At 44.2% G+C, this 26,585-nt stretch overlaps 1 protein-coding gene and 1 long non-coding RNA gene across 9 annotated transcripts in view; one reads left to right on the top strand and one right to left on the bottom strand.

The window, feature by feature from the left end:
- Positions 1–2,348: 2,348 nt before the first annotated feature.
- On the bottom strand, positions 2,349–3,990 carry PCBP1 (poly(rC) binding protein 1). The gene has a single exon (XM_066378082.1). It carries the CDS (start codon positions 3,764–3,766, stop codon positions 2,696–2,698), a length of 1,071 nt encoding a protein of 356 aa, XP_066234179.1. The 5' UTR covers positions 3,767–3,990; the 3' UTR covers positions 2,349–2,695.
- A 518-nt stretch (positions 3,991–4,508) lies between these two features.
- Positions 4,509–26,585, top strand: part of LOC136400827 (uncharacterized) — a 41,563-nt gene continuing 19,486 nt past the window's right edge. For 4 of the 8 annotated variants that reach the window (XR_010750411.1, XR_010750407.1, XR_010750406.1 and 1 more), the window contains exons 1-3: positions 5,098–5,311; positions 6,054–6,141; positions 9,724–9,876. This is a non-coding gene — a long non-coding RNA (uncharacterized lncRNA). The other 4 variants (XR_010750408.1, XR_010750409.1, XR_010750410.1 and 1 more) reach the window with 4 other exon arrangements.

The raw sequence follows: 26,585 nt of genomic DNA on the forward strand, positions 1-26,585 counted from the left end.
TGACCAGTATACATATAGTTTATAAGTAAACATGTAATAAAGGCATATGCTAAAGACTTGTTACTAAAGGGGTACACTTTAAGAAAATGTTTGGAGCCTGACCAGTGGCACTGAGGTCCCAGGTTCAAAACCCCAAGATTGCTAGCTTGAGTGCAGGCTCACCAGCTTGAGTGCAGGGATGGTGGCTTGAAGCCCAAGGTTGCTGGCTTGAGCCCTAAGGTCACTGATTTGAGCAAGGTCACTGGCACAGCTTAAGCATCCCTCCCCTTTTCCCTCAAGACACGTATGAGAAGCAATCAATGAATGACTAGTGATGTAACTACAACTTATGCTTCTCATCTCTCTGTCTCTGAAAGTTTGGAGACCACTGTTTTTTAGGATAAACTCAAACCCTTTATTATGGCATTCAAGGCTATTTATAATTTAGCCTCAATCCAACTGTTACATCTCAGCTTATCCTTTAGTACACATTACTTTCTTCCTGACGTTTTAGTATCACTTCTGTGTCCTGGGGGCAGAAATGGGCTTTTGGCTTTTTGTAATCTAAAGTATGTTGTTTACACCTGACCTGTGGTGGCACAGTGGATAAAGTGTTGGCCTGGAACACTGAGAGTGCTGGTTCAAAACTGTGGGCTTGCCCAGGTCAAGGCACAAATGAGAAGCAACTATATGAGTTGATGCTTCTCATTCCTCTCCGCCCCCCTTTTCTATTGTCTCTCTCTAAAATCAATAAATAAAATCTAAAAAAAAAAAATTAAAAAGGATGTTTTTGCTGTAAGTGCTGTTCTCTTTTATATTTGTGTTCATTTAAAAAAACCCCACAAAAACTCCATTTTATTGATTTTAGAGAGAGACAGAAATATCTCTGTCTGTGCCATGACTGAGGATCAAACCCGCAGCCTTTTCATACCAGGACACCACCAACCGAGCTGTGGAGCCTGGGCAATGCTTTCATTTTTTTTTTCACAAGCCTAGATGAGTACTTCTACCACCACCATTTTATATTGAGGCAGAGTAATTTGCCCAAAGCCACAAGTGGCAGGACACAAATGTTAACTTTCCAGAATCTGGCTCCTTTCAGTGACTGTGTGCCTCATACCAGTGGGTGTCAAGTGCATGCAAGACCCTTATCTTACTTCCAGGGAGTTTCAAAACCAGGCCTGTATCTCCAGGCAAAAAGGAGCAGATTCCTGTAGAGAGTAAGTCTCAACATATGTCATGGGTAATATTCTCTTCCCATCAGAATTTTTTATTGTTAGTGAACTCCCATAGTTCCTGGGGTTTGAACTACACTTTGGCACTGAATGGTTTCTTGTCTTGTACTGGTGCTCCTAGTGTGTTTTTGCCTACTGAGAGAATTTTTCTTCTCATCAGGTCCAGTCTGGACCCACTGACTGATATGGACATGAGGCTGTTAGGCCTTTACAGCAGGATCTTCCTAATCCACTGGTGAACAGAATCAGTGGCACTCATATCTAAGAACCTCTTGAAGCGTTGAAAATGCAGCCTTCTGCTTAAATTTGGGGCAGGACCCAAGAATCAGCATTTTTAACACCAAGGTCATTCTTAGGCCAATGGATCTGACTACATTCCTGCCTGTGAGGACTGCCCTGATTAAGGTTATTTCCTGGTATAATGATTTCTCCAAATATTGCACACAGCTGAAGAATTAGAAGCTGAGCCTCTTTTGTTTCTGGATTCGCCACTTGGCAGGTGTAATAACATCCTCTGACAGGCTGCTTGCCACAGGTGCATGCTTGACACGTGTGCCCGCTGGTACCCTCCCCCATTCAGTCCAGCAACCCAAGACCCTCTATACCTACCGCCAACCACCCTGTAGCAGCTGCCCTCTTCCAAGCCCTCAACCCCCCTTGCCCTTTCCCTTCCCCCACCTTAATACCCCTCCCCTTTTCTTTACCCTTCATTTCCCCCCCCCCACCTCAGAACATGCTGAGTTTTCCAAGTGAGACTGGGGGTGGGGATGGGGACAGTTAGACAGGAGGACACAGGGCCATTCAGAGGTCCTATCAAGTGGGCATGCTTTTTCCATCTGAGAAAACACATTTTTTACCAGAGAAATGGACAGAGGCCTCTCTCTGGAACTTGGGTGGAGGGATGTTCTTCTGTGACGGTCTCTGCAAACATCCCAAAGCAGGCCTAACCTGCTGGGTTCCTTTGTTGCGAGAGGGAGGAAATGGAATTTTACCAATAAGGTGAAAAGGGGCTTGATCGAGTACCAAGGATGGGCCCACCCTTCTTGCAAACGCCTAATACTAAAAGGGAAGGGGGAAAAAAAGCACCAACAAAGAGTTAAGATAGTAGTTCCCAGCTTTTTCAAATATGAAGCATTTTTTAACCAATCCACTTTTTAATTTTAAATTCTTGACATTACAGAACTAAACTGAAATTTATTAACATTCCACTCTTACATTTCTTAACGACAAACAGAAAATAAAATTCATGAGCCAAAACCCAAAACAAAATTAAAAACAGGGAAAAGCTTATAAAACTAAATATGGATCCCAGCATTAACAGCTGAACAGAGAATGTGATTTTTAAATTCTTAGCGGATGATAAAGTTGTGTAGAAACTGAACACTTACAAATTATTTAAAACCTGGAATCACTGACCAGAAATTACACATTTGGATCATGGGAAAACAGCAGAAAGGGGTTACGAGTGGACCTACACTGTTCTAGCTGCACCCCATGCCCTTCTCAGAGGAAAGCCTGGCATTGATTAGATATTGGGCCAGACTAATACTGGCAGCAGAACCAGTGATAGTAACCTGCCTACCAGAGGAGCCTTCCACCGGATTGGCAATTTTGATCTGGGCCCCGGACATCTGGCGGATCTCATTAATGTTGGCGCCTTGGCGCCCAATTATACAGCCAATTAAGTTATTCGGAATGGTGAGTTCATGGGTGGTTTGAGTAGATGCATCCAAACTTGCCCAATAGCCTTTCACCTCTGGAGAGCTGGAGTCAATTCCGGCGAATCCGGTCCCGCCGTGCATCATGGCAAAGTGAGACTGTTGTCTTGCCACCTGGTTCAGCTTGGCCAGATCGAGCGGAGAAATGGTGTGTTGTCCTTGAATCGAGTAGGCATCTAGAGGTGGTCCCTCCAGGTCATGGGTGGCATGCGGGTAGCCCGCAGCGTCGCTGCACCGATCTTGGCCGCCCGCGCAGATGACTGGAGAGCTGGCTGGCATGGGCTGGTACGGAATGGTCATGACTCTTCCTTGAGGAGACTGGGAGAGCGTCTCCAGCATGACCAGGCAGATCTGCTTGACACACTCGGTGACAGACTGCGGCACGCCAGCAATGGTGATGGCCCGCTCGGTGGAGTTGGGCAGCATATCACCCGCCACCTGAACCTGGGCCCCCGTGCTCTCGCGGATCTCTTTGATCTTACACCCGCCTTTCCCAATCAGGGAGCCGCACTGGGTGGCCGGCACCACCAGCCTCAGGGTGACCGGGGGCCTGCTGGCCGCCGTGCTGTTGGTCATGGAGCTGTTGATATCTTCTTCCAGCTTGTCGATGATCATAGCGAAGGCCTTAAAGATGGCATTGGTGGGGCCGGTCAGAGTGATGATTCTCTCCGGACAATTCCCCTCCGAGATGTTGATCCGCGCGCCACTCTCCTCGCGGATCCTCTTAACCGACTCCCCTTTCTTCCCAATGATGCTTCCTACTTCCTTTCCGTGCATCAGCAGCCGAATAGTGAGAGTCACATTTAGTCCACTTTCAGTCACACCGGCATCCATGGCGAGCGGCGGGCGGCGTTCGGGGGAGTTGGGCTCGTTACGTGGTCAAGTCTTTGGTGGCTGGCGGGGGGAGGGGAGGTGTAGGCCCAAAACTGCCGGCGCGAGGCGAGCGAGGGCCGCGGGAGCGAGCGGGCGCGGGCGGGAGGCCGCGGCGTCGTCGCAAAGGCGGGCGGCGGCGGCGGAGGGGGCGAGCGGGGCCGGGAGCAGCGGGCGGGCGGGTGGGCGAGGGCGCGGCGGTGGCGACTCCGGCGGCAGCCTCGGCGGTCTGGGCGGGGCGGGAAGCCCGCTTTCAACCCCGCGTACCCTCTGACCCCGGAAGCGCTTGCTGCGCAGGACCCCTTAAAAAAAAAATCAGGACCCGTCTTTTTTAGGTCACAAGATTGCGCCAGTCTCTACGTGATAGTTTTACAAAAATCCTTTTAGCAACCTAACATTAAATATAAAGCTCCGATAGGCAGAAGCTGTGAGTCCGGCAAAATTCTAAAATGAACATGCATTTTTTATTAACCCCAGTGGTACCGGCATATGTGTGGAAATGTTAGTGTTGTGAATGGGGCGACACATTATTTTACCAACCCACAAAAGGGATTTAGATGCAGAGGAATACGGACGGGCTCTGCGGAAACTGCAGGCGGCAGCTGGGACGCCGCGGGTTTAAAACGTGCGCGTGAGGGGACCAGGGCGCGTGCGCGAGGGTGTGGGGGGGGGAACGGGAGGGGCAGCCGCGGTCTTCCGGGGGGGAGGGGAGGCGAGGCTGCAGGGCGAGCGCGCGGGCGGGCACGTGGGGCCCCTTGGTCCCAGGCGTCTGGGCGCCCGGCGCCAGCCGCTACCCGGCCCAGGCCCCGGGGAGGTGGCGGGTGAGGAGAAAGACTGAAACCCACACCCTGCCGCTACCTGAGTCGCGGTTGTACTCGTGGTTTCTGGGAAGTGCTAGAAACGTGGCCATAAAAAGAATGGCGTCCATTTACATAATGCTTTGTTTGCATTTTGCAAGTTTCTTTCGGTTAAACCCCCAGAAACCCCACCTCCTGCTTTAGTGCCACTAGTCGCGGCAGTTTCTTCAGACATTTAAGACTGTGGTGTGCCTCTCGGGGTACATTTGTCAGGGGGTACAGACAAGTGTTTTAGAAAGCTGAGGCTTAAGCCGCGCGGTTCACGCTGCTGCTACGGCTTTGCGGCCCTTTTCCCCGTTGGTGCAGCCGCCGCGCCCCGCGCTTTCCGGGGGCGGCCCTGATCGAGCCGCCATCTTGGAGAGCTTTTCCTGCTGTTGGCGCTGCTGAACGTTCCTATCGCTAAAGAAAGGAAGGTCTCTCGGGCGGCAGGTGTACCAATTGTGATTGCTGCCCTTCCCTTCAGCTAAGCCAGATAGGAAAGGCCGTGTCCGCAACGAGCTTCAGGATCCCTCAGGGGAAGCAGCTAACGTGGCGGTTCTTCCGCCCCCCCTTCCTCACGGGAGTGGCCGCCATGTTTCCTGAACACAAAATGGCGGCACGTGGTCCGGATTTGTCGCTAACGATCAATTGGGGTCAGCGCGACAGCTCTCGAGTGCGTCCCCGTAGTCCCCCAGCCCACACGCCGTGCCTGTGGGGCCTTCCTGCGCGGGGATTCCTCTGACCACTGATAACCCCACCACAGACTGGTTCAAACCTGCGTTGGGCGGGAGGAGGGCGAATTTTAATGCATTTCTCCCATTAATTTCAACTGGGAATGCGAACCGTAAGATGTTGGTATAACACCCAGTCTCGCTCATTTTTTTTTTTTTTAAAGATTTTATTTATTCATTTTAGAGAAGGGGGAGAAAGAGAGAGAGAGAGAAGGGGGAAAGAAGGGGGGGAGGAGCAGGAAGCACCAACTCCCATATGTGCCTTAACTGGGCAAGCCCAGGGTTCGCTCATTTTAAATTGAATGCATGGTGGGGGCCGGTACCAGTGGGTAACTTGGGCCCCAGTAACAAAGCATAAGGAATCACTGCCTTAAGAAATGAGCTGGGGGATTACTGCTTTTCTAATCTCCAGCTGTGCTGAAAAGACCAAGAAACAGTCTTGATCGATCTTTAAAAAAGAATTTCCATGAAGCAACTAGGATGCCTTTGATTTTTTTCATGGGCCAGCTGGACAGTAAACCTCAGTTTACCCCTGAGCGGTGTTCACTCTTAGTCTGGAAGGGACAGGCATTAACTGCGTGTTTACCAGCGCCAGACCCTGGGCTGGGCGTTTTACTGCATGCTGTAATTTTTTACAATGATCCTCTGAGGTAGGTGGTGTTATCTTTCTCTTTTTTTTAACAGATGAATTCACTTAGGCCCAGGGAGATGAAGTGATTAAGTCAAGGTCACACAGTGTCAAGGATGGAATCCAGACCTTATTTCCTTATTGGTGAGCACATTTCCCAATTTTTCTGTAAATCAGGATTTTAGAATTTAAATGTTATTTGAAGGTCTAGGTGACCTTGTCATTTAAATCAGTGGTCCCCATCCTTTTTTGGGTCACGGACCCAAAAAATATGTTAGAAAACATTTTCACCACCGGCCTTTAGGGTGGGATGGATAAGTGTATCACGTGACCAAGACAAGCATGAAGAGTGAGTCCTAGACGGATGTAACAGGGAATCTGGTCATTTTTTAAAAATAAAACATCGTTCAGACTTAAATATAAATAAAACGGAAATAATGTAAGTTATTTTTTCTTTCTTTGCGGACAGGTACCAAATGGCCCACAGACCAGTACCGGTCCGCGGCCCTGGGGTTCGGGACCACTGATTTAAAGGACTCCCTCAGATAATTTTTTAGTGGGTAGTTACCCTCTACTTTACATATTTTGGGATTCCTAGTCTTTCCTGGTGTGAGCTATACCTGTAGGGCCTGTGTGTGTGTGTGTGTGTGTTTTATGAGGTGTCTGGGTGAGGAATAAGGAGAGGAAGTGATTCATCTTTGTGTAAAGACTCAGGTATCTGTCAGTCCTGCCTTGTCTGTGGCACATTTGAGTCTACCTGGCTCTGTGGAGCAAGCAATTTCTCTATATGACTCACTTAACTTCCTTTACTTACCAATGGGCATGACTTCATCTTCCCCACCCTAACCAGGTAAAAATAAATAATTTTACACTGGCACCAAGCCTCCATTTCTCTGCAAATTGACAGAGCATGACAGTGTTAGATAAATCATAGTCTGTGGACTTTTCAGCTCAGGGTGGCAGCTTGTGGGCCAGGCAACAAGTATGTGCCTAAGCAAGGTTCTACTGGTGTGGGCGTTAGGAATGGAGAGAAGGGCTTTTTGCTTCCTCTGACTTACTTAATATCACATATTACTCTTTCTAAAGTGCTTTCACATTATTTTCCATAATTCTATAAACAACTTTAATAGGTAGGTTCATAACAGCAACAATGACAGTGATAGTACTAAAGCCTTACTTTGAGCCAGGGACTGTTCAAAGCTTTATTTTTGTGTGTTAATTCAGTGGTTCTCACATTTTTAGAAGCAAACCACTGTAAGAAGTAGATTTTTACATCATAACAGACATGTATCCACCATATATTTAACAAAATGGTACTACTTAGTCTTAATATATGCAAGGTACTTGGTCTTTACATTATTCTTACCTTTACATTAAAAAAAGGGACACATCAAAACTAAAGTGATGAAAAACTCATTATTAGGTTGTGGCCGATAGGATTAACGTACACATTTCTCACAAAACCTCCTGAGTTGGGGGTGACGTTTTTTCCATTGCACAGAGGTACAGAGAGGTAAAGGATTTTGTTCTAGGTCACGTAGTAGTGAGTGGTAAAGCAAGGGTTTGAATCTAGGCAGTATGGTTCCAGACCCGATATACTTAACCCATGAAGTAGATATATTATCTGCAGAGGGCCTTATCTTGTAGGGAGACAGAGTTGATTAGGGAATTAAAAATATTAGTACATGTTAAAAATTTAGGAGACAACAAAAGACAATTCAAGAATTGTCCTGATTTAAAGCATTCTGGTCCTCTAACTCTTCCACCTATTTGTTTTCCCTAAAGAAAATTTAACGTTGGATCTTTCTTTTTTTTTTTTTTTTTTTTTTTTTTGCATTTTTCTGAAGCTGGAAACAGGGAGAGACAGTCAGACAGACTCCCGCATGCGCCCGACCGGGAGCTCCCCCCCCCTGCCCCCCCCCCCCAGCACGCCCACCATGGGGTGATGCTCTGCCCACCAGGGGGCGATGCTCTGCCCATCCTGGGCGTCGCCATGTTGCGACCAGAGCCACTCTAGCGCCTGAGGCAGAGGCCACAGAGCCATCCCCAGCGCCCGGGCCATCTTTGCTCCAATGGAGCCTTGGCTGCGGGAGGGGAAGAGAGAGACAGAGAGGAAGGTGTGGCGGAGGGGTGGAGAAGCAAATGGGCGCTTCTCCTGTGTGCCCTGGCCGGGAATCGAACCCGGGTCCTCTGCACGCTAGGCTGACGCTCTACCGCTGAGCCAACCGGCCAGGGCCTAACGTTGGATCTTTCTTCACAAGATTGCCTATTTTAAGCCTCTTCTGCCTGAAATAATCCTTTACTTTCTTATCTGAGTACCTCCAGGACTCTACCCACTTCCTCATTGAAACCTTACCTTTCCTAGCTCTCAACCTTCCTACTTACTCCAGAGTCCTTCATCTCCTGCCTAGAGTAGCCCACATTTGGCTGTTGATTAAATTGTAATGTGTCTTGGTGTTGATAATGTGTTGTACAAGCCATAACTATCTTGGGTGACCCTGAGATCTGGCAAAAAGGGTGCTGAACTTGGGAATCGAATCCATCACTCTGGCCCCTTGTTCCAGTTCTACCACTGATTAGTGCTGAGGCTTCTATAACCCAGTTCATTTATTTGGGTCTCAGTTTTCCCATCTGTAAAAAAAAAGAGATTAAATGATTTCTGAGGCTTCTTTTAATTCTATCCAGGGAGTGATAATATTTTTTTTTGAAGTTTTTTTATTTTTTATTTTTTATTTATTTATTCATTTTAGAGAGGAGAGGGAGAGACAGAGAGAGAGAAGGGGGGAGGAGCTGGAAACATCAACTCCCATATGGTCCTTGACCAGGCAAGCCCAGGGTTTTGAACCGGCGACCTCAGCATTTCCACGTCGATGCTTTATCCACTGTGCCACCACAGGTCAGGCCGAGTGATGATATTTGATGGGAATTATGAAAATATGTATTTTATTTACTTTTTTATTTATTTATTTTTTGGGGGGGTATTTTTCTGAGGTTGGAAATGGGGAGGCAACCAGACAGACCCCTGCATGCGCCCGACCAGGATCCACCCGGCATGCCCACCAGGGGGCGATGCTCTGCCCATCTGGGGCATCGCCCTGCTGCAACCAGGGCCATTCTAGCGCCTGAGGCAGAGGCCACAGAGCCATCCTCAGCGCCCGGGCAAACTTTGCTCCAATGGAGCCTTGGCTGCGGGAGGGGAAGAGAGAGACAGAGAAGAAGGAGAGGGGAGGGGTGGAGAAGCAGATGGGCACCTCTCCTGTGTGCCCTGGCCGGGAATTGAACCCGGGACCCCTGCACACCAGGCCGACGCTACACCACTGAGCCAACCGGCCAGGGCCTATTTTTTTTTTTTTTTTACAGAGACAGAGAGAGAGTCAGAGAGAGGGATAGACAGGGACGGACAGACAGGAACGGAGAGAGATGAGAAGCATTAATCATTAGTTTTTCATTGCGCATTACAACACCTTAGTTGTTCATTGACTGCTTTCTTATACGTGCCTTGACCACGGGCCTTCAGCAGACCGAGTAACCCCTTGCTCGAGCCAGCGACCTTGGTTTCAAGCTGGTGGGCTTTTGCTCAAACCAGATGAGCCCGTGCTCAAGCTGGTGACCTCGGGGTCTCGAACCTGGGTCCTCTGCATCCTAGTCCGATGCTCTATCCACTGCGCCACCGCCTGGTCAGGCATATTTTATTTACTTACGGTAAATTCTCCACTTCTTTTTCAGACCTGCACTATCTGGATAGGTGAGTGAATACCACACTACCCATTTTACAGATGAAGCCACTGAGATAATGGAGCAGCAACTGACTTAAATAGTCACCACTCCACCCCTGGAGCCTCACACAGGACTCTTGTTCTCTCACTTGAGTGACTGCAGGTTGGTGAAGGGGATTAACAAGGCTGGGAAGGTGTGTCAGGCTTAGACTTTGGAAATTGAACCACAGATTTGTACTCTATTCAAAGGAAGGGTTTTTGCTTCCTCTTACCTCACATTGGCTTATAAAAAACCTTCCAGCCTGACTTGTGGTGGCGCAATGGATAAAAGCGTCAACCTGGAACACTGAGGTCACCGGTTCAAAACCCTAGGCTTGCCCAGTCAAGGCACATATGGGAGTTGAAGCTTCCTGCTCCTCCCCCCCTTCTCTCTCTTTCTCTCTCTCTCCCCTCTAAAATGAATAAATAAATAAAAAAGATTAAAAAAAAATAAAAAAAAAAACCTTCCAAAGCTATTTCACATTATTTAATCATCATGGGCAATGTTGCTCATTCTATGGAAGAGACATCTTTGGATCAGAGTAGTGAAGTGACCTGCTCAAGTGTACACAGCTTATTAGGACCTGAGTTGAACACTCTTGACTTCTAGCTGTGGATTGTTTCTTTCCTTGCTTCTGATGCTTGTGTCACTGACTTTGACACATGGAACAACTTTATCCTAAAAAACTTTCCATCCAGTCTTTATTTTTCTTTTCTAGAACATCCAATCCACTTATGTTAAATGTCTGACTCTTTTGATTTAAGAAAATCTCTTTTTTTGTTTTTCCTTCTTTTTTGGGGGAGGGGGCAGAGGCAGACCTGGATTGCATCTGTGGAGGCCGACCGTGGTGAGGCACAGGCCGCAGCCTTCTAGAAGGGAGGAAAACCCAAGGCAGTTGTCTTCCAATCTTAGGTATTAGTGCTTTAGTGCATTTACTGAGGGACTACTATGTGTCAGATCCTGTGTTTGATAGAAACTCTAGCAAGGTCCCACTAGAAGTAGGAGGAAATATTGCTGTGTGTGTGTGTGTGTGTATGTGTGTTTAACAGTTTTCCCATTGTGAAAGTATTATATATTGAATTTACTTATTTATTTTTTACAGAGACAGAGAGTCAGAGAGAGGGATAGATAGGGACAGACAGGAACAGAGAGAGATGAGAAGCATCAATCATCAGTTTTTCGTTGGACACCTTAGTTGTTCACATGTGTTGTTTTTCCTTCTTATTTCTAATACTTGCACTTACAGGTTTGGGAAGTGCTAGGCATTATTTCTCAGTAAGACTCTTGGGTTCCCAGAGGGCAGGGATCATTTTTTTTCTAAATTACCTGGCCTGGCAAGTATACTACAGCTTTTATAATTTTGCCTACCAACATGGCAGCATTTTTTTTTTAAGTGAGAGGCAAGGAGGCAGAGACAGAGTCCCGCATGTGCTCAACCAGGATCCACCTGGCAAGCCCCCTAGCAGGCAGTGCTCTGCTTGTCTGGGCCTCTGCTCTGTTGCATGGCAACCAAACTATTTTAGTGTCTGAGGTAAGGCCATGGAGCCATCCTCAGCACCTGGGGCCAACTTTGCTCCAACCATTTGAACCAAGCCATGACTGCAGGAGGGGAAGAGAGAAGAGAGATGGGGATGGAAGGGTGGAGAAGCAGATGGTCGCTTCTCCTGTGGAACAGTCTGTGCTTCCCATACCACAAGAGGGGCTAATGGACATCTGTATTCTCTTCATTACCTCCCTTCCACTAATCTTGTATTCTCTTTTCTGCCTTGTTATTTTCTCTTTCCTTATCCTTTTTTCTTTCCTCACTTTTGCTGCTTTGCACTTACATTCTGTTCTCTTTTTTTTTCCCCCAAAGTTAGAAGCAAGGAGGCAGTCAGATTCCCACATGTGCCCAACCAGGATTCACCCGGCATGCCCACCAGGGGTGATGCTCTGCCCATCTGGGGCATTGCTCCTTTGTGGCAGGAGCCATTCCATGGTCTGAGGCAGAGACCCTGGGGTCATCCTCAGTACCCAGGCCAACTTTGCTCCAATGGAGCCTTGGCTATGGGAGGGGAAGAGAGAGATGGAGAGGGGGGAGGGTGGAGAAGCAGGTGGGCACTTCTCCTGTGTGCCCTGGCCAGGAATCGAACCTGGGACTTCTACATGCTGGGCCAATGCTCTACCACTGACCCAACTGGCGAGGGCCATTGCATTCTGTTCTCATTTTTCCTTTAACTTTTTCTGCCCTCCCTTTCCATGCCTAACTTTAGAATAATCTTGGGGAATTCATCAGCATTGCTTTGTCCAATTGGGAGAACTTAGGCCAAGGATGTTCCTGTAGCTCATCACTTCTGTAAGGCACACCAATGTATTTCTACTGTTTCTGAGGAAACAATTCGTGATTCTGTATCAGCAATGCAGGGTTACCAACAAATAAGGTCAAATTGTCACTATCCGCTCAAAGTGGGAGAGACATGGTTCTAGTCTACTCTTACTGTACTGTAATGTTAAAGAGAAATAGGAAGCTAAATGTAAAGGAGGAAGAGCAAAAGAAACCAGGTTTAAAAAAACCCCACATGTGGAGGCAAGGCAGTCAGTGCCCAGGGCCAAATTGCTCACACCATTGGAGCCTTGGCTACAGGAGGTGAGGAGAGAGAGAAGGAGAGAGAGAAGGGGGACGAGGAGAGGTGGAGAAGCAGATGGTCACTTCTTCTGTGTGCCCTGACCAGGAATTGAACCCTGGGATTTCCACATGCTGGGCTGATGCTCTACCACTGAGCCAACCAGCCAGGGCCAAGACTTGACTATTCTTGCTAGAGTACAGAAAGTTAAAGTCCAGATAGTTAAAGTACAGAAAGTTAAAGTCCAGTACAGATAGTTTTTTAAGATGAAGACACCAACATTACACCAAAATAGAGTGTAAGTACAAAATGTCAATAAAGTACAGCTTTTGAATTACCAAATGATTGTTAACTTCTGTGCAGTAGAAGAAAGGTGCATAGCATACCTCTTTCTCATTCTAGTTTTGGATTTGTGTTTTGCTTTGTTTTTAAAGGAGTGTGCATGGAAATTTAAGGTTTTTGGCTAGGATGTTTGAATTGAGGAGAGAAAGCAGTTGAAGAGTAATTGCTACTTTATGGCAGAACAAAAGAAATACATTTCAGTAGCTCATTCTCTGATCCCACCTTCTGAGCACAAGCAAGATGTAGTTGGGGACTTTATTTCAAGAAAGGCAATTACTTAAACTAGACAAAGCATTTGTTCAGTATTATTCACTGTGTAAAATCTGTTGTGTCCAGATTAAGGGCATTGATTTTTGGTTTTTGGGGGGGACATTGATATAGTTGCATTAAACAGAAACCTTATGTGTATTCACTGGCCAGTACTGGGATTTTATCAGGATCAAAAGATAAAAAATGGGGCCCTGGCCGGTTGGCTCAGCGGTAGAGCGTCGGCCTGGCGTGCGGGGGACCCGGGTTCGATTCCCAGCCAGGGCACATAGGAGAAGCGCCCATTTGCTTCTCCACCCCCCCCCTCATCTCTGTCTCTCTCTTCCCCTCCCGCAACCAAGGCTCCATTGGAGCAAAGATGGCCTGGGCGCTGGGGATGGCTCCTTGGCCTCTGCCCCAGGCGCTAGAGTGGCTCTGGTCGTGGCAGAGCGACACCCCGGAGGGGCAGAGCATCGCCCCGGTGGGCGTGCCGGGTGGATCCCGGTCAGGCGCATGCGGGAGTCTGACTGTCTCTCCCCGTTTCCAGCTTCAGAAAAATACAAAAAAAAAAAAAAAAGATAAAAAGTGGTATGTGTGGAGTTGAGAAGAACATGCTTAGAAAATAATCACACAGGTTCAGTGATGATTTCTCAGTTGTTTTCTCTCGACCTTTGAGTAAGCAGCATTTGACACTCCCTCCTTGCACACTAGTTTCACTTGGCTTCTAGGATGCCACTCCTTTGATTCCCCTCGTACTTTATCAGTCTCTTCTTCTCAAACCTTGCCGGGGTCCAGCCCCGGGGGGGATCCAGGGGTCCCACAGGAAGAGACGGCGTCGGCGAGATCGAGTGAGAGAGCCGAATTCTTTTCTTTCTCTTTATTCTCTAGTTAGCATTTACTGCCAGGCATCTCTGCTCAATGCTAGTATAGCTCCCTTTTTATGCACACACACTGAGTTACAATTACATGGTGTTAATCATTGCTTCTGTTTCACTATGTTTACATGTTTCTGGATAACAGTTAATTTATATCTATAAATTACAAACCAGGTAGCAAATCATTCAAAATACAAAATAACTTGAATAGTGATAACAACATCGGTAAAAGCTTTTAAGGTATTAGTACTAAAAGTTAACTAACTTTACTGCTGTTGTGAGTTAAGGGGCAGAGAGAGATTAGCAGACGAGATTATTAAGGACTAACAATGGACAACCGTTTGCTCAGATAAATGGCTTTGAGTTTAAGCAGTGTCCTACTTTTTCTCACAAGATTCTAAAAGGCTTGCCTATAAAGAAATTGACAGAACATTAAGAATAGCTTTCACCCAAAGATATACAGAGTGCACTTGCAAGATAGCCTAGTAGCAACATAAGACATTAATTGTTATTACTTCTATGGATTTTTCTACATTTCTCTTATTATTAAAGAATTTTGGAAAGTATGTAAATCTTATGAGAACATCTCATTGAGAAAGCCTAGCAATTGCCTTTAGTCAAAAGACAATTCTCTTAGTAAAACACTCTTTTCTTGCTGACTGCGCTTACATCCTAGGCCACACAATGGGCCATTTTATTATACCTTACCTAAGATACTATTGTCTAGTCAAATATTACTTATTTATTATATTTAAACACTAGTTAAGTTCTACCTCTATTCTTCTCAGAGTGTATCACTATCTGCAGATCAAATAAGCAAGAAGAAAGGAATGTTTCTTAACTCTATTACATGAAAAGGCTAGGAGGAAAAATGTTGAATTAAGTGAAGGCCGAGAGGTGCTCTGTACACAGCTACTGCCTCCTACCTAGTCACAAGTCACACTCTATTCTTTCTAACATGATTAAGAAGGAATTCTCCTACAAACTTAACCCTTTATGAGGGATATCATAGCCAGCCTCTTATGTCTATGAGCCCAGTTCAAGGGGCTTACAGGCTTTTCTGTGGAACTCACACCCTCTGTCTCATTTCCAAAGAAATTACTACAAATCTACAGGGAAAGTACGGTACTATTATCCCTGTGCCACAAATAATAGCACACACCCAGAAAAAGGGGGGATATAAGGCCAGATTAATTAAAAAAATCAAAGGGGGAAGTATCGTGCCTTTCCTTTTGCAGTGACTTTGTCACCCCACAGCCATTGGTCTTCACTGCAGTGACTTTGTCACCCCGCAGCCATTGGTCTTCTCTGCTGTGACTTTGTCAATCAGCAGTTTTTGATCTTCTTCTGCTGTGACCTTGTCAGCCAGCAGTTGTGGGTCTTCTCCTGCTGTGACCTTGTCAGCCAGCAGTTGTGGGTCTTCTCCTGCTGTGACCTAGTTAGCCAGCATTAGTGGATCGGCTCCCGACATCTCCCCCTTTTTTATTATTTAAATAAAGCTTTTGTATTTTCACCGTTGTTTCTCTGAGATTGCTGTTTAAGAGTCGGAACATGACTGGAAGGACAAGAAGAGTGATAATTGCCACAGCTATTATTATGCCTATATCAGTAGCCAGAGAGGTCAGGCCATGCATAGAAAACATACTTTTAATGTTTTCAACAAATTGATTAGCTACTTCTGAGGCAGAGACTAAAGAGCCTGAATGTCCTAAGTTTTGTATCTGCTGATGTAATTCCTTCAAATCTAAACTAATATCACTATTATTCCATACACCTAACAAATGATTCTGTACATTATTCCATGCTATGATAGACTGATTGTATTCTAAAGGAGTCACACATATCCACCTGAATCCTGCATGGCATCTAAGAGTCATTCTAGCTTTCATAGCTAACAACTCATTACATATGTGAATAAAAGCCTCCTCTAAAGCATTCACTTTCAATTCTAACTTCCTATCTATAGTCTCCTGTACTGCTAATGCAAGAGATATATTACGAGATAAACTATCCACATGATTTGCAGTGTGAACTGATTGAGCTAAAGCAGTGGTGGAAGCAGCTACAGATCCTATAATAGCAATAAGAGCAGTAATTCCCAAAATCAATTCGGCAACAAATCGCTTTCCTCGATGGTGAGCAAGCGCTTCAGAAGCAGCCTGTAGTGCATGCAACCCTGGGTCATCATACCAAGGCTGAGACAGACTAACAGGTAACATCACATAAGGTGGCTGCCGCAAAATAAACATAACTTGAGCTTTGGTGTCATAAGATAGACAGTTTGTTAAAACACAGCGAGAGCAGGAAATGCTAAATATAGAATTATAAGTACTAACAGAAAGATTACTGTCTATTGTAGCAATCAAGAGTACATAAGGAGCCGGTACACAAGCCTGAACAAAAATATTCTGAGCAGGATAAGGGTAAGGCCTAACCAAATATGCTGGTGCAGCAGCTGCAATTAGCTGCCAAAGCTTTGTTTGATACCTGGTGGTTAATTCATCCTGATAAGTCAGCTGTGCAGGTATCCATCCAGCAGACTGCCAACGTGTGACGATTTTATTTAAAGGATTATATTTATCTGACCAACTGTAATCGTCTTTCATTTTCTGCACTAATTTTCTATAATCATATTCAGAATAAGGACTAGACCAATCTTGTACAGTGAAATTAACAGCATATGCAGTATAATTCATATAATTGTAATATGCACATTCTTGCCATGGGGGAAAACCAAATCTATTCTCTACAGACCACCAGTAAGGCTCTTGAGTTGCCTTTTTTGGTGGATAAAGTTCACATGGGTGAAATCCCTTAGGAGGCAATGTAACAGGATTATACTCATGGGTGTCAGGGCCTCCAGGCATTAAAATTGTGAGAGACCATAAGTCTCTTGTTGGGTGTCCAGGTTTATTACTTTTAGGAGAATCAGTCAAAATAGTCTTAAGTGTAGTAGGAAAACACCCAGAAATCTTGTGAGTATTATTAAACATAAAACATATAGGTACCTTATCCGTTTTCCCATGAAATGAGAAATTTGAATTAGTTTTATGCATAATAAAAGAACTACATGATCCTCCCAAAAACTTAGTATGATTATTAAACACAGGTATATCATCTCCTCCCCAAGTAACAGGCTTAACTAATGGTGGATTTGGAATATAAGCCCAATAAGATTTGTTTTGTTCAGTAGCCTCAACATTAAGTACCTGAATTGAAAGTACAGCTAGCATAGCAATAAACATATTAACAGGGTTACGATCTATATTTTGTTGACGACAAATTAAATCAGCCCTTTCAGACAACGCCTTCAACTGGCCCCAGGTTGGTGGGTTGACAGTTCGAGTAGAGCGAGCCATCCGTTGATAGGGAGGTCGTCTAGCTTCCTGTAGTGACAATCGCTGCATCACTCGAGCAACAGGATTATACAGAGAGTTCCTTGATGGCCTTTGCTGGAAAGTCACTGGTGATGCGGGTGGCACAGAAGTCTCCTTCTGGCTGGGAGGGGGCAGCAGTGGCAGTGGAGGCCTCTGGTGACACATGGCGAATCAGCCGGTCTGGGATCCAAAGAGGCGAGTCAGCGTCCTGTGGAAATATACAAGCATACCCTCTCCCCTGGGTTAGAATTACATCTGGACCTTTCCATTGACCTGTCAATAAATCCTTCCACTTTGCCATTGGTTTAGGCTTATCCAGATCCAGATTCCAGTGTCTCAGGTGTTGAATAATCCTGTATATCAGCATTTAAAAGAAATTTTTTAAAGTAAAAAGTATGATAAAGAAGATTTGCAGGAGTTCCAGTATATGAGTTTTCTGTATTCATTAAAACATTTCTACTTCATTAATTAACAGGCAATTTAAAGAACACATTAAAGCTGGAAAACTCTAGTGACTTTTATTATTTTTCTATAGTAAAAAAACCTATACCTTTGTTAGGCAAATCTACTCTGCTTCATGCTCTGTAGCGGCAGCAAGCAGCCTGAAGCTTGAAGCAGTTTAGTCAAAATTAACAAGTTTTTAGGATTTATGTTTCATACTATTTAAATTTAAATGAGCGCGCTTTACTTGTTTCAATTAAAATTATAAATTTGTAGGAATGATATTTTTATAATATTAGAGCCGGCATATTCAATTTTTGCATGCAAGAACTTAAAAAATCACATTTAGACAACATTAAACAAAGACCAAACACAAACAGGAATCAGACAAAGTAGACAAATCAGACAAATTAGAGAAAAACCCGGGATTTTAGAGATTAGAATATGGCCTGCTTGATTTTTACACAGGGCAATTTTGATTGGAACATATTGGATAGAAACTAAACAGAACTCTCTCTCAAAAAGTCTTGAGAACGGCCGTTTATGAGATTACGTTTAGCCATATCCAAACAGGTGTTCCCTTTGCCCTCTTTTCAGGCATAGAACGGGAAAGAAATAAAATGAGTTGAGAGATAGAGGAGAACAGAACAAACCGTAATTTTTCCAAACTCTTAAGTCCTTCTATTTACTAAAGAAAATCAGATAATAACACAACTTTAAAACTCATCACAGTCTCTAATCATTCTTAAATTCTAATAGCTGGTACAACCGGCAGCTGAAATCCCTCCATTTCAACCCCCACAAGAGGCTTGCTTCTCATATTTTGCATGGAGGCATGGGTGGTTCAGTGGTAGAACTCCCGCCTGCCACGCGGGAGGCCCGGGTGAGGTCTGAGACAGACCGGAGTTGACAAATGGATTCAGGCTGGCCCCAATTGTTATCGGGGCCTGAGGCTGGCCCCCTTGCCAGTTTCCCTGGTTGCTACTTTGATTACTTGTCAGATTTGAATTATGTGGGGGCTGCCATTCTATTCCTAAATTTGGTCCTAATGGCTGTCCGTTTTTGTGAAATTTAGAACGGCACTGCTTTGCCCAATGATATCCTTTTTGACAGCGTGGACACAAAGTCTTAGGCAATGGGACATTATTATTAGCATTATTAATTACGGGAGCTGTCCCTTGCACTCCTGGGCCTGCTTGCCCACTCTTGTTAGGGCATTGTCGGCTAAAGTGGCCCGTTTGATTACAAGTAAAGCAAGTAAGACTTCCCTTAGAGGAAGCTTCATTGACAGAAGGCATTTTTCCTTGATACATAGTCTTAATAAATTGAGGATACGTTTCTCCTTTTAAAGCTGCAGCAATAGTTACTCCCTGAACAAAAGCAGGATTTACATCCTGACAGGCTTTGATGAAATCTCCTATCGTTCCTTCTCTCCTCACTGACCGCAACATAGCCTGGCAAGTGGAATTAGCATTTTCATAAGCCAACTGTTTAATTATAATATCTCCTGCCGCCTCATTTGAAATAACTCTTCTTACTGCTTGAATCAACCGAGCAACAAACTCCTCATAAGGTTCATCACCTTTCTGTTTTACTCCTACCACAGTAACATCTCCACCAGACAAAGCTGGCAACTTTCTCCAAGCTGATATAGCACAATTATTCACTTGTATCAAAGCTGGTTTAGAAAGTTTTAACTGTTCACTAACATCAGCAAATTCTCCTTCTCCCGTAATCATTTCTCTAATCACAGGATCATGAGTCCTCCTGTTCCTAACTGCCTGTTGTTTAGCTTGCTCCTCATATTCAGCTCTCCAAAGGAGATAATTTCCTCCAGATAAACAAGCTTTAGCCACTTGTTCCCAATCATAAGGAGTCATCCAATTATGAGAAACTGTTTCCATCAAAGACATAGTATAAGGAGAGGTGGGTCCATATTGACTGCAAGCCATTTTCAACTCTTTCAATAATTTATAAGAAAGCGGCTCCCATGTAGGATCCTCCTCATCAAATTCACCAGCCACAGCCACAGGGAAACATAATGCCAAATCAGTTTCCCCTTGGTCGCAAGAAGCTTGAATTGCCTTCTGCAACCCTGTTAACCCAAATGATTTTTTCTTTTCATTAACATCTGGTGATTGTACTGGTAGAGGCAAAGACATTTTAACAGCCTTATTTTCATCCTTTTTGTCAGTCTTGGAGGGATATAATATGGGCAAGACTGTTTTTGACTTCCAATCCTCATTATCCCTATTATATTTAGCTGCCTCATCTTCTAATTCAGCCTCATCTTTTGGAGATAAAAGATTTTCACTATCATCCTGATGTTTACTTAATTTTAAAGAGGCCATAGCATGATTTGTAGTATCTTGAGACTGCCTTTTACTTCTAATTAACGGAGTCTCTTCTTTTGGAGGAGCAGTTGCCTTAGAAAGTTTATGCATCTCATGTTCTGGATTTAAGGCATCTTTAATCAAGCTCCATAAAGCAAATGTATCAACTGGAACCTTTTCTGGTCCATGTAGCTCATAATAAAGTTTTAAATCTTCTCCAACTTTAACCCATTTCTCAAAATCAAGCGTTCCCTCATCTGGAAACCATGGAGAACATTTTTGTACGAATTTCATAAAACGAGCTACTTGTTTAGAGGAGACCTTAACTCCTTTTTGGGAAAGTGTATACTTAATAACTTTCATAAAGAGTCTTCTTTCTTTAGACTCAGTATGGCCCATGACTTCTCAAAATCTTAAGTTCTGAAATTCTCCACCTATCCTCACCCTGTCTTTCTTACAGGGGGGTCTGCAGCACCCTGAGTGGAGTCCTAGCCGTCCCGAGACAACGAGGGGGGATTACCTGTAGGTCCCTGTTCGGGCGCCAAATGCCGGGGTCCAGCCCCGGGGGGGATCCAGGGGTCCCACAGGAAGAGACGGCGTCGGCGAGATCGAGTGAGAGAGCCGAATTCTTTTCTTTCTCTTTATTCTCTAGTTAGCATTTACTGCCAGGCATCTCTGCTCAATGCTAGTATAGCTCCCTTTTTATGCACACACACTGAGTTACAATTACATGGTGTTAATCATTGCTTCTGTTTCACTATGTTTACATGTTTCTGGATAACAGTTAATTTATATCTATAAATTACAAACCAGGTAGCAAATCATTCAAAATACAAAATAACTTGAATAGTGATAACAACATCGGTAAAAGCTTTTAAGGTATTAGTACTAAAAGTTAACTAACTTTACTGCTGTTGTGAGTTAAGGGGCAGAGAGAGATTAGCAGACGAGATTATTAAGGACTAACAATGGACAACCGTTTGCTCAGATAAATGGCTTTGAGTTTAAGCAGTGTCCTACTTTTTCTCACAAGATTCTAAAAGGCTTGCCTATAAAGAAATTGACAGAACATTAAGAATAGCTTTCACCCAAAGATATACAGAGTGCACTTGCAAGATAGCCTAGTAGCAACATAAGACATTAATTGTTATTACTTCTATGGATTTTTCTACATTTCTCTTATTATTAAAGAATTTTGGAAAGTATGTAAATCTTATGAGAACATCTCATTGAGAAAGCCTAGCAATTGCCTTTAGTCAAAAGACAATTCTCTTAGTAAAACACTCTTTTCTTGCTGACTGCGCTTACATCCTAGGCCACACAATGGGCCATTTTATTATACCTTACCTAAGATACTATTGTCTAGTCAAATATTACTTATTTATTATATTTAAACACTAGTTAAGTTCTACCTCTATTCTTCTCAGAGTGTATCACTATCTGCAGATCAAATAAGCAAGAAGAAAGGAATGTTTCTTAACTCTATTACATGAAAAGGCTAGGAGGAAAAATGTTGAATTAAGTGAAGGCCGAGAGGTGCTCTGTACACAGCTACTGCCTCCTACCTAGTCACAAGTCACACTCTATTCTTTCTAACATGATTAAGAAGGAATTCTCCTACAAACTTAACCCTTTATGAGGGATATCATAGCCAGCCTCTTATGTCTATGAGCCCAGTTCAAGGGGCTTACAGGCTTTTCTGTGGAACTCACACCCTCTGTCTCATTTCCAAAGAAATTACTACAAATCTACAGGGAAAGTACGGTACTATTATCCCTGTGCCACAAATAATAGCACACACCCAGAAAAAGGGGGGATATAAGGCCAGATTAATTAAAAAAATCAAAGGGGGAAGTATCGTGCCTTTCCTTTTGCAGTGACTTTGTCACCCCACAGCCATTGGTCTTCACTGCAGTGACTTTGTCACCCCGCAGCCATTGGTCTTCTCTGCTGTGACTTTGTCAATCAGCAGTTTTTGATCTTCTTCTGCTGTGACCTTGTCAGCCAGCAGTTGTGGGTCTTCTCCTGCTGTGACCTTGTCAGCCAGCAGTTGTGGGTCTTCTCCTGCTGTGACCTAGTTAGCCAGCATTAGTGGATCGGCTCCCGACAAAACCTCTCCTCCCCTGTTTTTCTTCTTTTTTTTTATTTGGCTGATCCTCCTCCTCTCTTTAGCCTTCAGTGATGGAGTGCTCAGATACTCGGATCAGTCCTTGGATCCTTTCTCTGTCTACACTTATTTTCTAGGTGCTCTGTTTCAAGGCTTTGAATACTATGTATACCCTGACAATTCTCAAGTGCATGTTACTAGCTTGAATGTCTACCCCTGAATTTGACTCTTATATCCAGCTGCCTACTAGATACCTCCACTTGGGTATCTAATAGCTTCTTGAACTTCACATATTAAAAAAACTAACTCTGAAACTTCTCTTCTCAAACCTGTATCTCTGTCAATTCCTCCCCATCTAAGTTTCAGTTTTATTGACTATTTTGAGGACTCTCCCTTGACTCAGTTCTTTCTCTTACTCTCATCTTCAGTATACCAGCAGGTCCTGTCAGCTATACCTTAAAACAATATATCCAGGATTTGAACACTTCTAACCACTTCCTGTGCTACTATTAAAATAGTTTCTAAGTGTTCTTCCTCCCTTTTCTCTTGGTCCCTGTGATTAAAAACTAAAGTCCTGGCCCTGGCCGGTTGGCTCAGTGGTAGAGCATCGGCCTGGCGTGCAGAAGTCCCAGGTTCGGTTCCCGGCCAGGGCACACAGGAGAAGCGCCCATCTGCTTCTCCACCCCTCCCCTCTCCTTCCTCTCTGTTTCTTTCTTCCCATCCCGCAGCGAGGCTCCATTGGAGCAAAGATGGCCCGGGCGCTGGGGATGGCTCCTTGGCCTCTGCCCCAGGCGCTAGAGTGGCTCTGGTCGCAACAGAGCGATGCCCCAGAGGGGCAGAGCCTCACCCCCTGGTGGGCAGAGCGTCGCCCCCTGGTGGGCGTGCCAGGTGGATCCCAGTCGGGTGCATGCGGGAGTCTGTCTGACTGTCTCTCCCTGTTTCCAGCTTCAGAAAAATACAAAAAAAACCAAAACAAAAAAACTAAAGTCCTGCCTGACCAGGCGGTGGCGCAGTGGATAGAGCGTCAGGCTGGGATGCGGAGGATCCAGGTTCGAGACCCGGAGTTCGCCAGCTTGAGCGCGGCTCATCTGGTTTGAGCAAAAGCTCACCAGCTTGGACCCAAGGTCGCTGGCTCAAGCAAAGAGTCACTTGGTCTGCTGTAGTCTCATGGTCAAGGCACATATGAGAAAGCAGTCAATGAACAACTAAGGTGTTGCAACGAAAAACTAATGATTGATGCTTCTCATCTCTCTCCATTCCTGTCTGTCTGTCCCTATCTATCCCTCTCTCTGACTCTGTCTCTGTCCTTTTTTTTTTTTTTTTTTTTGTATTTTTCTGAAGCTGGAAACGGGGAGGCAGTCAGACAGACTCCCGCATGTGCCCTACCGGGATCCACCCAGCATGCCCATCAGGGGGCAATGCTCTGCCCATCTTGGGAAGTCGCTCTGCCGCAATCAGAGCCATTTTAGTGCCTGAGGCAGAGGCCACAGAGCCATCCTCAGCACCCGGGCCAACTTTGCTCCATTGGAGCCTTGGCTGCAGGAGGGGAAGAGAGAAGCAGAGGAAGGAGATGGGGAGGGGTGGAGAAGCAGATGGACGCTTCTCCTGTGTGCCCTGGCCGGGAATCGAACCTAGGACTCCTGCACGCCAGGGCAACGCTCTACCACTGAGCCAACCGGCCAAGGCCTTGTCTCTGTTTTTTTTTTTTTTTAAAAAAAAGCTAAAGTCCTTATAGTGGTCTGTAAGGGCACATTGGATCTTCAGCACTACCCTCTCTCAGCTGCTCTGACCTCATCATCTTCTACCACTTTCCCCTTGTGCTCTAGCCACATTGGTCTCCTTGTAGTTGCTCCAAAATGCCAGACAACTTTGGGACCCTTGTAGTTGTTTTCTCTGCCTGGAATACTTCTTCTAGATTTTAAGATGGCCTCCTTTCTTCCTCCTTCAGGTTTTTGCTCAGCTGTCACCTAATCTGTGAACCATTTCTTGGCCATTCTATTTAGGGTAAAAGACATCTTCTGCCCTTCGTCTTCCCTGTCCTCCTTTTTTGCTTTATTTCTTTCTGTAGAACTTACTGTTATTTGATATACTATTTATTCATTCATTTATTATTCAGATATTTATGGAGTACTGCCTACTAAGTGCCAAGCACTGTTCTAGGTATTCTCTCTATAGTTTACTTTTTGTCACCAATCACTAGAATGTAAAGTGTATGATGGCTAGGACTTTATTTTGCTCATTGCTATATATAAGGTCTACCGGAAAGTTCTGTTTTTGGAATAAAACAAAATACAAATTTTTCTTACTGTCAATAAACTTTATTAAATAATATAATTGCCATTATTATTAATGATTTCTTGCCAGCATGAGGACAATTTGTATATCTCATTTTTGAAAAATATTTTATCTTTTGATGTGAAAAATTGAACCAGTGCTTGTTTAATATCTTCTTCATTTTTGAATTTTTTGCCCTTCAAAAAATTTTGTAAGGACAAAAACAAGTGATAGTTGGAGGGTGCTAAGTCCAGGGAATATGGTAGATGCAACAGACATGCTTCTGTAGCATTTCTTCCTTGTTGAAATTTGTAAAAATTACAGTGGTGTAAATGAATTTTATCAGTAGCCATGGGTGCACTATGGCTTCACACATAAGATTAACGTGAATCAACTTTGTTTTAGTTAACTTGCTATGTCAGTATGTATACATTAAGTGATAAAAATAGAGAGGCAGCCCTGGCTGGTTGGCTCAGTGGTAGAGCGTCGGCCTGGTGTGCAGGAGTACCGGGTTTGATTCCTGGCCAGGGCACACAGGAGAAGCGCCCATCTGCTTCTCCACCCCTCCCCCTCTTCTTCCTCTCTATCTCTCTCTTCCCCTCCCACAGCCAAGGCTCCATTGGAGCAAAGTTGGCCCGAGTGCTGAGGATGGCTCTATGGCCTCTGCCTCAGGCGCTAGAATAGCTCTGGTTGCAACAGAGCAACGCCCCAGATGGGCAGAGCATCACCCCCTGGTGGGCGTGCCAGGTGGATCCCGGTTGGGTGCATGCGGGAGTCTGTCTGACTGCCTCCCCATTTCCAACTTCAGAAAAATACAGAGGCACACATGTGCCAAATAAACATGTGCTTACCTCTCGAAACTTGTTGTGATAGAAACGGACAGAACTTTCCAGTAGACCTTATACTTCATAAAACAATACCTAGCACATAGGAGTTAAATGAAGAAATATGTTCAAATTTTAAATAAAAGGATTGACTATATAGAGGGTTATTTACCAGGTAATGAGGGAAAAGATCTGTATGAATAAGACATTATTCCAGCCCTCAAGTTTCTTGGTCTAAATAATGATTATTGACCTAAACAGTACTATGATCTCTAGTAGGATAAAGTGTTACATCATTTTGGAATTGGGGAGGTAAGGACTGGTATGCAAGAGTATGGATGTATTCAGAGACAAAGTCCTGCTTTGTCAGAATAATCAATATTTACTAAAATTAAAGAAAAAGTGCTACATTTTTATTGGAACTATCTGATCTGTATTTAGCTTTCATAATATTTACAGCAGAAAAAGTTCATTTACATACGCAAGGTAAAAGTTTTCCAAAAATAAAATTAGTTACAAATTAAAATATTTAGATCAGTTGAAATAAATAAAATAGAAATGCAAAAAAATTAATTTGCACTATCTTTTGGAGGGTAGGATTGATGATAGTTCAGTGCATTATTGGCTTTTGGGTTATATGATAGTTCCTGTCTGATCTTGTTAACAGCAAGAGTTTCTTTAAAATCCTATGATCAATCTTTTAAGGTAAAATCCCATTATCAGTCTTTAAAATTCCATTATCAGTTATTTTTAGGTAACTCCTTGGAACCTTCTATCATAGCCATTTCCTGTCAGGAACAGTTAAAGAGTTTACTATCCTTTCCTCTTCCATATCTGAAAATTCTTTTCTGGAATCCCTGACTATCCACTTATTAGCTGTTTGGTCTTGAACCTCAGTTTCAGCACTTGTCAAATAGAATAATGATAAATGGCACCAGTCTTACTTCTTGTGAGGATTAAATGACTAAATAATATAATGGTTTTGAGAATAGCAGAATGAAAGGGGGAAGAATGTAGATAGAGGACAGATAATTTCTTTTTATTAGCAAATACTATATATATCTGCTTTATTTTGAAAAAGTTTATTTTTTTATTTGCTTATTTATTTTATTTTATTTTATTTATTTTTATTTATTCATTTTAGAGAAGAGAGACAGAGAGAGAAAGAGAAGGGGGGAAGAGCAGGAAGCATCAATTCCTATATGTGCCTTGACCAGGCAAGCCCAGAGTTTTTGAACCAGCAACCTCAGCATTTCAGATTGACGCTTGATCCACTGCGCCACCACAGGTCAGGCCTTGCTTACTGATTTTAGAGAGAGAGGAAGGGGGAGAGAGAGAGAGAGACAAACATTGATCTGTTTGTGTATATGAGAGAGAGAGAGAGAGACAAACATTGATCTGTTTGTGTAT

The sequence above is a fragment of the Saccopteryx leptura genome, chromosome 3, assembly GCF_036850995.1.
Source record: "Saccopteryx leptura isolate mSacLep1 chromosome 3, mSacLep1_pri_phased_curated, whole genome shotgun sequence".
Taxonomy (NCBI): domain Eukaryota; kingdom Metazoa; phylum Chordata; class Mammalia; order Chiroptera; family Emballonuridae; genus Saccopteryx; species Saccopteryx leptura.

Coding starts and splice junctions, on each gene's coding strand:
- PCBP1 (XM_066378082.1), bottom strand. CDS start 3,766: ATGGATGCCGGTGTGACTGAAAGTGGACTAAATGTGACTCTCACTATT.